Here is a 12,338-nt window from a genome sequence, read left to right as displayed (position 1 = left end):
GCAGTTCTCCCACCTCAGCCTCCTGAGTAGCTGGGACCACAGATACATGCCACCATGCTCGACTAATTGTTTCAAAAAACTTTGTAGAGATGAAGTCTCCCTGTGTTGCCCAGGATGGTCTCGAACTCCTGGGGTCAAATGATTCTCCTGCCTCGCCCTCCCAAAGTGCTGGGATTACAGGTATGAGCCACCATGCCTACTAGCCCTGTTCAACTTTTTAATGTCCCAAAGAAAATGAAATTTAACTATAATGTACAGATGGCATCTTTTGATATATCCAGCTCAGCAGGTTCTTCTACTTTGCAAGTAAAGAAATATGATTCTTAGTCAAGTTCATTTTTGGTCAAGTACTATATATTTTAAGTTGGCCTTTTCTATTGACCATCACATAATTTTATGTTTTAGGGATTTTCTTTTTCTTGGTTACAGTTAAGTTGACATTTCTTACCTGGTAAAATAAATCAGGAACAAATTGCATCTGTATGTTTTCAAATGTGATGTTGAGTCAATTGATCTGTTATTGGTTCACCATATATTTAGTGAGTGTCTTCTTCCTGCCAGGCATTACAGGCTGGTTACTTGGGTTTCCCAGTGTTGACACTTTCTGGACAGGCTTGAGAGTTAGGATAGATGTGAAGTGTTAAAGGCATGCCATTGACGTTTGTGATTTCTTTTCTCTATATGTGTTTTACACGTATATATGCAAGATGTTGCATATCTGATAGTAAACCCTTTTTTATGCTGGCTGCCTAGGAAATCTAGTTGGAGCTTAATTATGTCTTGTATCTATGATTTATATATTTGATTTTTTTTACTCATTTTTTTTTTTGGTAACCTTCTTTCTATGTGGAATCTCATTCTCCATGTGTTTTTTATTGTAAGTAACCTGAAAGTGTTTTGGCAAATGTGGAATGTTAGCAAATTACTAGTAAAGATAAAGTAATGTGCTAATGCCAGAAAAGTAAGCATTATATGTTACATAAGGACACTGTGGTTATATTTTGCTCACCAAGGTATTATGTTGCTGCTAAAATTTTATATTTGCAGTGCATTTTCAGAGATTATAAATGTAAAAAGGACCATATGAGATTTAGTTAAATGTTTTTAATTTTTATAAAATGCTTCATTCCATCATTGGTGTTCCTTGAAATACTTTCATAAATTTTTATATTGTGAATTAGAATTTATTTTTGGATGATTCTTGAAGTGAAAATTGGAATACTAAGTATAAAAATACTTGTCATTTAATCACTAATTTCTTAAGCTTTGTCTTTGTAAACATTGTGAACTGCTCTGGGTTCATCCACTTGTATAATTTCATTTTCACAAGCCCTTTCTCTTAGTTTGTATTCTCAGACTTTCTTAAATGATGCCCTAATTCAGTGATTTCCAAAGGATATTCTGCAGAATACTATAATAGAATATGAAATATAAAAGCTATTCCGTCAAGCTATTGGTTAGAGTCTAGAGAGGTAGAAACCAAAATAGCTAATTCAACTCCTAATCCTTATCTAATGGTCAGTATTGAAAATCTTGACAAATACTCAGATTATTGGTGGCAGGTGACAAGTGTGTTGATTTTTTTTCTTTAGAAGAGGAAATATGACTCTATAAAATGTTATAGATTAACATTTATTCTCTTTTGGTTTTGTTCAAAGTGCACCTTTTTCTGTGTTTAATCAGATAATTTTAGATTAGAGAAAGGAATATTAAGACAAAGCAAACTTCAAAGTCTGTATATGTGGGAAATCCTTATTGTCTTACCAGATAAATTATTTTAACACATGTGCTATCTGGTATTCAATCTCTGTGACTGGGCTTTAGGAAGTCATTGGTATCCCATTTATTATATGCCAAGTTGGTATATGACCATATTTCTCCAAAGATAATCCATTGGAAACCTATGAGTTTTTCCTACTGATAAGAATTTATGAATATTTTTAAAGGATAATGAAAATTAGCATGATAGATTTTAAAAAAATCTGTCTTTAAATTATACTAACTTTGCAGGTAGATAAAATATGCAATAATTTCTTTTCATATACTTTTGAATTTGGTTATTTCCTTTTTAATCAGTTGTCACATTCAGTTTTTCTTAGTCAAATTCATATTTTCTGTTTTTTTTTTTTTTTTTTTTTTTTTTCAGGGCTCGGATGCTACTAGATCAGTACCGAAAGAAGTCAAAGCTTTTTCGTACCAAAGTTCTCTTGGCTCCACTAGGAGATGATTTCCGCTACTGTGAATACACAGAATGGGATTTACAGTTTAAGAATTATCAGCAGCTTTTTGATTATATGAATTCTCAGTCTAAGTTTAAAGTTAAGGTAAGGAGAAAATATTTATGATTACATATTTGAAGTTGAGCCTTTATTATTAAATGAGACTATAAACAGAAATCCTTAGCTTCTTTGTCCTACATCACAGTGCTTCTTAGAATATATAATTCTTGTGTAAAAGTATAATCCATTAGGAAGAAAATTATTATATGCTATAGTTCCATATCTAATGTTGTCCTGTTCCTATCACTGCTTGAGGATTAAAGAGGAATTTACTTTTATGTGATTGAAAATTATGTGATTGAAAATAGTTGTGATATTTAGTCTTCAGGGACGCCCTGTTTTTGTTGTTGTTTTTTCTTTAACCAACATTGAAAGTCTGTTATTTCTCTCTGACAGCTGCATCCTTGTGATTTAGTAGCATGACTGGCAGATGCAGATGAACATGTCATGAATTTTGCAAACAAATGTCCTATGTCCAGATAATACACTAGCATTTGTTTTTTAAGTGAGAAGACTTCTAAAATTAAGCCTATGGTTCTTACTCTTTTTTTTTTTCTTATGGAAAATTTAAAATGTACTGTGAAGTTCTGAAAATAGCAAAAATTGTTCCCTTTCTCTCCATATCCATGACTCAGCTACAACATTCTTCAACTCAAGACCACTTTTGTTTCAGCCATGCCCCACTGCTGTCTCATTCCTCCCCACAGGGTTATATTGAAGCCAATCTCAGATTTCATGTAGTTTCATCTGTAAAGATTTCAGTATGTATCTCTAAATCATAAAGTTTCTGTTTGAAAATATAACCGTAATACCATTATCACACCTAAAAAACTAACTAATTTCATGATACATATCTGGGCAGATTCAGATTTTCCTCATCTCATAAAAAACAATTCTTTTAACATACAATTTGTTTGAGTCAAAATTCAAGCAATAAATCATATATTGCATTTGATCAATAAGTTTTTTAATTACAAAATTGATTTTTTGTTGATACATAATTATATATATTTATGGGACACCTATGAATTTTGATACATGCAGAGAATGTATAATGATCAAATCAGGGTATTTAGGATATCTACCACTTCAAACTTTTATCATTTCTTTGTATTGGGACAATAGTCTTTTAAAGTCTTTTTTTTTTTTAATGTGTGTTAGAGACTCTACATAAGAAGATTAATTATTCAGCGTGTTTATCATTTTGCATATGTGAAAATACTATAGAAAGGAAGTGATGTTACTGTTTAGGAAATTTGAAAGCTGATGGTAAACCATAGTTTAGTAAGAATTCAAGTTTATTAAACAAACCTAAGTAATATCAAATAGATAAATAAACCTAATAAAAGATCAAGTTTATTCAGGATCATTACAGGTGAATTTTTATCAGATTATGAACTAGGATCATAGAGGTATGTTTAAATTATCCCTGTATTTTCCTGAGAGATGATGCTTATACATGAATATATGGTCAGAGGAGGGGGTTTATATATGAGTATCTTATCTGTAATTACATCTTATTAGGAAGTGGTTTTGGAGTTCATAGAAGCACCTGGTCTCCTGTCTGACTGAAAAAATTAGACCCTGATTTTATGTTTTACCTATTTCCTCCTTTGCCCATTAGAACAGTTTTTTTAAAAAGTAGTTTTAAAAATTGAAGTGCCACATACATAGAATAAGTGGACAAACCATAAGTGTATATAGAATTTTGCAAGTTTAAAAGTCTTCATGTAACCATCATCCAGATTAAGGCTTAGAACTTTTATTGTCCCTCAGATCTCTTTCCAGTCATCACCAACTGCTGCAAAAACAACCACTGCTTTCACATCTGTCACCATGATTACTGTTGCCTATTCTTGAATTTTATATGATGGGGACTATACACATGTACTTTGTGTCTGACATTTTCGTTCCACATTATGTTTGCGAGATTCATCCATTCTGTTGCATGTAGCAGTAGTTCATTCCTTTTTAGTGCTGTATAGTGTCTCTAGTATTCATTCTTTGATGACTGTACCACAGTTTATTCATTGTATTGTTATTGGGTATTTGGGATTGTTCCCAGTTTTTGTCTGTCACAAGTAAGTCTGCTTTGAATATTTTGTCCATGTTTTGGTTACTTGTTATGAGTTTACGTGGGTATAAAATGGGATGCGATTTTTCAGCCATTGAGTATGTACATGTTCAGCTTTAGTATATATTGTCAAACTATTCCAAAATAGATGCATCAGTTGTTGTGTTGTAAAAGAGTTTCAGTTGTTCCACACCCTTTCTTAGTTTGTATTGTCAGAATTTTTGTTTTCTATTTTTATCCTTTTGATAGATGGGATGGTTTTATTTTTTATTTCTCCCGTGGTTAATGAGGTTGAGCCTCTTTTCATATGTTTATTGCCATTTAGGTATCCTCATTTGTGAAGTACCTATTTAAGTCTTTTGATGATTTTTTTAATTAAATTGGGTTGTCTGTCTTTTTCTTGCTGTTTATAGCTCTTTGGTACATTTGGATTCTATCTTTTTTCATGTAAAAGATATGCAAATGTTATCTCCTACTATGTAGCCTGCATTTTCACTGTCTCATGCTGTCTTTTGATGGACAGAAATTTTTAATTTTAATTAATTAAATATAACTATTTTTCTTTATGTTTAGAACTTGTTCTGTTTAAGAATTTTTTGTTTATCATGTGGTTGTGAAGCTACATTCTTATGAAGCTATCCTCCAGAAGCTTTATTGTCTTGCCTTCAACATTCAGGTCTATAATCTATCTGAAATGGATTGCTGAGAATTGTGTGAGGGTAGGAATCAAGATACATTTTGGCTTATATAGTTATCCAGCACCATTTATTGAAAAGACCATACTTTCTTCCACAGCACCACAGTGTTATCTTTGTCATTAATCATGAGTGAGACTGCATTTGTGTGTGGGTCTGTGTCTACACTCTCTGTTCACTTTTGTTGGTCTATTTGTCTCATCTCACACTGTCTTAATTATTAATACTACAGTTTTGTAATAGGTTTTAATATCTGATAGTGAAAGTCTTCCAGTTTTGTTCTCCTTCCCGAGATTGCATTGGTTACTGTTAGTCTTTTGTAGTTCTACATAGGTTTAGGTCATCTTTTAAGTTTCTACCAAAAAAAAAAAAAAAAAAAAAAATTGAAGGAGATTTTGATTGGGATTGCATTGAATCTTTGTTTTAATTTGAGCACAAATAACTACAATTATTGGGCCATCTAATCGATTAACATGGTGTATTTTGTGTATTAATGCAATTGACTTTTGCATTTTAGTCTTGTATCCAGTAACTTTGTTAAATTTATTTATTATTTTTAGTTATTTGTGGATTCTTTATGGATTTGCTATGTATGAATAATGGCATATTTATGTCTTCCTTTCCAAAACTTTAAATCTTTCAATTTACTTTCTTACCATGTACGATGGCTGTGTCCTCTAGTATAATGTTGAGTAGGTGTGGTGAAAGCAGACATAATTTTCTAAGAGAGAAAACATTCATGGGTCATAATGTTAGCTGTAGAATTTTGTAGGTTTTCTTTATCAGATTATGGAATTTTCCTTATATTCTTCATTTACAGAGTGTTTTTTCATGACCAGATACTAAATTTTATTATTTTCTTCTTCTAGGACATTGCTTTCTGTTAGGCCTTTATGTCTTGTGCAGTGATTGGACCAGTACCCCAAGATGAAAATTTGGTAGAGTATAGGGTCCACCTTAATTCATTTTCTTTCTCTCCAACATTTTTGTCCCTTAAGTTCTGGCGGCTTTAGTTCTTTAATGTCTTCAGAGCTTTTTCTTTCTATAGTTTATCTAGTTATATCTGTTTCTTATGGGATACTTAAAGTTACTTTGAACTGGAAGCATACATTTATTTTCTTTTAATTAAATGGAGAATAAAAGTAAATAACTCAGTTCAGATGTTTGAAAAATTGACATAGAATAGCCAAGACAGTCATTTTGCCATTTGATCATCATTTAACTATTTTTGTAATTTTTCTTATGTGTTGTCCAGGCTGGAATGCAGTGGCGTGATCTCTGCTCACTGCAGGCTCCGTGTCCCGGGTTCACGCCATTCTCCTGCCTCAGCCTCCCGAGTAGCTGGGACTATAGGTGCCTACCACCACGCCCAGCTAATTTTTTTGTATTTTTAGTAGAGACGGGGTTTCACTGTGTTAGCCAGGGTGGTCTCCGTCTCCTGACCTTGTGATCCACCCGCCTTAGCTTTCCAAAGTGCCAGGATTACAGGTGTGAGCCACCGTGCCCGGCCAGTTGTAAGCTTTTTACTTAGAACCCTATTCACTGTAATGTGGATAGACAGAGAAGTTATGTAATATGCTCAAAACACATGTCAGATAAGTGGTAGAGATGGAATTCAAACCTATACTATTGCTACCTTGAATCAAAATGACTTGCATTATCTGTGTTTGTGTATGTGTGTGTGTGTTTGTGTTGTATGGATGTGTGTAGGAAACAACAAAATCAGTATCTTTTAAAAGGAACACATTCCCTGTTAAATAATTATTTATTTTTGACAGGACTGCCTTTTAATACCTGTTTACAAGATTTGGTATAGTGTTTCTTTTTGTCTTTGATTTGTAGAATAGTTTGAACTCATAAAAACAGATTTCTTACTGCTGATTTAAATAATTGGTCAGAAAGACCAGTGTGTTTAAGCAGCAGACTTGCCATCCTTATCGCTCTTTGTGTTTAACTTCTACTCAGTGTTACCTACTGGTAGAGTAAGTCCATTTTTTTAAAATGACCTGCTGTTCTTAAAGTCCCTTCTCCTTCACAGAACTCAACTAGGGGAAAAGGGAGATAGAGGAGGGTATGATATATGAAATACTTTATGGCTAACAAAATTATTCTTCTAGACTTTATGGCTAATAAAACTGTTATTCTAGACTTCTGGAACACGTTAATACGTCTTTTATTTTTGCTGCTGCCCTCATCTTTCATGTATCTGGATTAATCCATGCCCAAATTATTGTGCACTTTGAAATTCTAGCGATATGTAGGAGTTTTCATATTCACTGATTTGTAGATGTAAATAGCTCTTCTCTTAACTGCTGAAGTATATAAGTTTTCCCTTAGTTTAATTTGGGCCTTAATGCAAGTAAAAAAAAAAAGTCACTATTATTTTCTTCTCTGCTTCTGATTTTTACAAAATCTGAGCTATGTGTTCATCTTAATTTGGAAGCACATCTTAAGTATTTGTTATTAACTTTTCCTAACAGTGTAAGAAGTAAATAATTTTAAGGTAGAATGAATAATTGAAGTACATTTTTTTTTAAACTAGATACAGTTTGGAACTTTATCAGATTTTTTTGATGCGCTGGATAAAGCAGATGAAACTCAGAGAGACAAGGGCCAATCGATGTTCCCTGTTCTAAGTGGAGATTTTTTCACTTATGCTGATCGAGATGATCATTATTGGAGTGGCTATTTTACATCCAGACCCTTTTACAAACGAATGGATAGAATCATGGAATCTCATTTAAGGTACTTTTACCTTTCTATAGCTACATCTATTTCTTCACTTTCTTTATGTTATCATAACCTTTTTGTAGAGTTTTTCATAATATACATCATTCATGTAGTACATTATGTAGTGTTAAGCTCTAATTAAGCACTTAATATAATTGTGAAATTTTAATGCAGTCAGAAATATGTCTCCAAACTATAATCAAATTATTACATAGGTTTTTGTTCTGGAAGAAAAAATAGTTTATTTAATCAGATTTTTAAGGAGTTGTATTCTGCATTTTGTATTTTTCTAATTTTCCTGTGTTATTTGCACACCATATTAATATTCAGTGACATCATCATGAGTGTCTGCAGGCTAGTAATCTGATGGGCTTCTCATTGGAAACATAGGTGAGCATCAAAGAAGCAAATAGGGCCTCCCAGCATTGAAATATGAGCTTCAGAGTTCACAATCCAAAACTAATGTATTTTGTATGTGGGAGAAGTTTAGACTAGGTTTCATCTCAGTTCTTACATACTTATTTGAAGCACATTTCTATAGGCACAGTTATCTGCATAGAAGAACAACATTTGAAAAAATGATGACTAGTGGGGTAGACAGTGATTGAACATGTAAAGGGATACAGAGAAGACAGAAAAGTCCGTAGAAAACATAAAAACACTAAACTGACACTATCCAGGACACCTTTCAATCACTGATAGAATGTTCTATTGTGATAGGTTCTATTTCTGCACTGTCCAATATGGTAGTCATTAGGCACATGTGACTATTGAGCACTTGAAATGTGCCCATTTAATTTTAATTAATTTAAATGTCACTAGCCATGTGTGGCTATGGGTACCATATTGGAGAGCATGGTCCTAAGTAACAGAGGCTGATTGTTGATAAACTACTCCAGAGGCTCCCAAGGCTTTATCTATATATAGACCAGTAAAGTAATTCCTTTTCATGTAGAATCTTGATGTTTGAGTTAGATTCTACTTACTCTCTTTTATATGCTAGTGGACATTGATTACATTTTGGAAAGGCTTTTTATTAAAAATTACGAATTTTCTTAAGAGTTGTATTTTTATATGGTAGTGTTTTTTTATTGTTAATATTGTGCTGCTATTAAATATTACTATTTCAAAAGCCTCACCTTTTACTGTTACTTGTAATATGCCCGAAAAATATCTCATTTAAAAAAGTTATTTTCATTATTATAGATACATATTAGTTGTACATATTTATGGAGTATATGTGATATTTTGATATAAGCATACAGTATATAATCATAATAGTTTGTATATTCATCATTTATGTGTTTCAAAATAACTAAAAGTAGAATTGGAATGTTTCTAACACAAAGAAATAACTGCTTGAGGTAATGGAATATATCTTATTAAATTTAAAATAATGTTTACATATTATAGTGTCTATCCATTCTTACCCTACAGAATATCAACCAGTTATCTCTTATACTGTTTTAAACTTTTCTGTTATAAAGTGAAGTATATTCTCAATAATGTAGAGATCCTTTTGGACCACTGAATTAGTGATTTTTAAGTGTCAAGTATTTTTTAGTGGCAAAAAGAATGTTGGTTTATCTTCATTTATTGAATGTATTCAAGACATTGTAGTTACTGCTAGTAATTTATCTGGAAAATTCTGCTACATTAAAACCAAAAAACCATACAATAGTTGTGACTTTCCAGATATATTCATTTATACATAAGTTTGTCTGAAAATAGTAATGTTTCATCCCTCTGCACATTTGTAAAATGTGGATAAAATATAAAAGTATAGGGAAGACAGTATTTCCCAAATCTTCCTTTTAACATTTTAGGATATCTGGATATGCATATGTACTCCTTTTAAAGCCAGGAATATTTTTTGTTTTTTAAGAGACAGAGTCTCTCTGTTGCCCAGGCTGGCGTATAGTAGTGTGATCCTAGTTCACTGCAGCCTCAAACTCCTGGATTCAAGTGATCCTCCCACCTCAGCCTCATGAGTAGTTAGGACTGTAGGAGCATGTCACCACACCTGGCTAAGATAGAGTCTTGCTATGTCCTCCAGGCTGGTCTTGAACTCCTGAGTTCAAGTGATTTTCCTGCCTTGGTCTCACAAGATGCTAGGATTACAGGCATAAGCCACCATGCCCATCTGACATCCTGTTTATCATTTTTCAATTGTATTGTTAAATTCTCCATGCTTGTTATATGTTACCATTCAAAACTGAAACTAACCCTTCCCCTTGAGCTGTTCTTGGGCCATTATATTCTGCCTCTCCTCTCCTCTGAATGTCCCATTCACCAACTATGCCTTTCTTTTTCATGTCTCTTACTGTATATATGTGAGAGTAAATGACATTATGATGTTCATGGTCTATGTGTGTGTTGCTCTTCGAAAGAAGAAAGGACAGAGAAATTTATCCAATTTTTCAGGTATTTTTTCATTATGTGATACATAAATAAGCCTATCTTGCTGCCAACAGGTACTGGCTTATTTTCCAGGATCATCTAGAACAAGGACCCCTGATACCAGTGTAGACATGGTATTCTTTGATGATTGAGAATGTAAATGCGTTATATGAATACATTGGTCATTTTATGTGAATTATTATTACCAATATCTTTTTCATAAATTGCTTGTACTGCAATTATGGATTAAAAAATTTGGAAAGTATCGATGTCACATGTTTTAGATTATAAGCTAAAGTGTTTGTTTTAAAATAAAAATATGACTTTTATGCAATTAGGGCTGCTGAAATTCTTTACTATTTCGCCCTGAGACAAGCTCACAAATACAAGATAGATAAATTTCTCTCATCATCACTTTACACGACACTGACAGAAGCCAGAAGGAATTTGGGACTGTTTCAACATCATGATGCTATCACAGGAACTGCAAAAGATTGGGTGGTTGTGGATTATGGTACCAGGTAATCTAATTATAGAATAATCATCTTAAAATTTATTTTAAGATTTAAAATAAATCTTTAAAATTATGGGTAATAAGATTATATCTTTTGATGAAGTTGTTAGTGCATATCAAACCATATTAACAATGATATCCCTCGTAAGTATTACTATAACAAAACAGCACCGATTTTCAAATATTTTTTAAGAAATCTATTGACAAAATCCTTGCTGCGCCAACTTTTTATTGCAGTGCATTTCTGCAAATAGGGTAGTAAAATATTATTACTACTGTTTAAAGCTGATCCTATTTTCTTCTAAATACAATGTGGTGATTGGGGTTATCTTCTTGACCAAGGACTTGGCATCAAATAAAACATAGTTATAATCTAGAGAGATAAAGATTCCTACTTCATTGTATGTCAGTTTAATCTCATCCTATTTCATATCCAGTTGTACTTGTATATATATTTTTTAAGAGGTACATTAACATAATAAGCTGAGAATCATAGCCAGGAAAGAAAAAGACCTATAAACCTTATCATGTATGGATTATATAAACCACTGGGAATAAGAAAGGATGAGCTGGGTGTTGATATTAAAGCCATCTTTAACTCATTGAAGGGCTGTCAGATGGGCGAGGGAGTAGAAGCTAAGTTATTTCTGTATTAAAGAATTTGAACAATGAGTATAAGCATGGTCTGAGATAACAGAAGACTTGGCAAACAGAGCTTCCTAATAATGGGGAAGAAATCTTACCTTTTGTAATAGGGAGTTCTCTATCCTCATGCCAGACTTTGGATGACCATTCATTCATTAGGATCAGTGCAGCGGGGATTCCTAGATTGGGGAAGGAGTTTTGACTATTTTATTTACTATAGTTTAGACTATTCTTCCTGTTTTTTTTTTTTTTTTTTTTTTTTTTTTTTTATCAACAGTGTTGTGCTTTGATAATATTTTAAAGTCATTTAAAATATACTGTGATTTTCTTAAAGAATAGATTTAAAAAGTGAATATCTTTATGACTACTCCTTGATGAGAAAAGCTATACAACACATAAACTCAATGTTAAAAAAAATGACTCACGACTTATATTACTAATTGTAGTAAATGTTAATTAAATTTTTAGTTGCAATATTTTGACTGGCTTTCTAGAAATTGGGGGAAAAAGATATTCTTGGGGTTTCATTAGTTGATTTCAGTCCTTAAAAAAAAAGACATTCAAAGTAGTATCTTGAATATCTTCTCCATTTTTTAATGGCAAGTATGTTTGACACCCACCTATTGAGGTTGATCTAGGCTTAAAGTAGAAAATGCTCATTAGATGATAAAGATGGTATTTCTCCCACAGAAAGCATTTTTGAAAGTAAGGTCAGATCCTCCATTTTTCCTTCTCACCTGCTCCTGGCCTGCTTGGTTTGTTGAGAGTTTAAGAGTGAGACTGCTTAGAATCAGACCAGGGCAGTGCTCCTAAGAGGACATGGAAAAGTCATTTTCTTACACTGCCCACTTGCTGTCTCTGGCTGTCATATTGAAAGAGATTTGCTTGCAGGTCATTGAGCTTTGGCTACAGAACATTTTTTGTGTCATGACCTGTCTGGAAGAGCTATCCTCCACAGGTTTTGTGTTGCTTTTGGCTTATAAAAACTTCCCTGTGCAGAA

At 32.7% G+C, this 12,338-nt stretch overlaps 1 protein-coding gene across 1 annotated transcript in view; it reads left to right on the top strand.

Annotated features, from left to right (window-relative positions):
* Positions 1-12,338, top strand: part of MAN2A1 (mannosidase alpha class 2A member 1) — a 192,438-nt gene that overhangs the window by 78,595 nt on the left and 101,505 nt on the right. Inside the window, exons 8-10 of the mRNA XM_030926978.1 lie at positions 2,147-2,324; positions 7,591-7,793; positions 10,517-10,699. Coding sequence (XP_030782838.1) covers positions 2,147-2,324; positions 7,591-7,793; positions 10,517-10,699 — 564 coding nt within the window. The remainder of the gene's footprint in view (positions 1-2,146; positions 2,325-7,590; positions 7,794-10,516; positions 10,700-12,338) is intronic.

The sequence above is a fragment of the Rhinopithecus roxellana genome, chromosome 3 (genome assembly GCF_007565055.1).
Source record: "Rhinopithecus roxellana isolate Shanxi Qingling chromosome 3, ASM756505v1, whole genome shotgun sequence".
In the NCBI taxonomy this organism is placed as follows: Eukaryota; Metazoa; Chordata; class Mammalia; order Primates; family Cercopithecidae; genus Rhinopithecus; species Rhinopithecus roxellana.
This window is presented reverse-complemented; position numbering and strand designations above follow the sequence as displayed.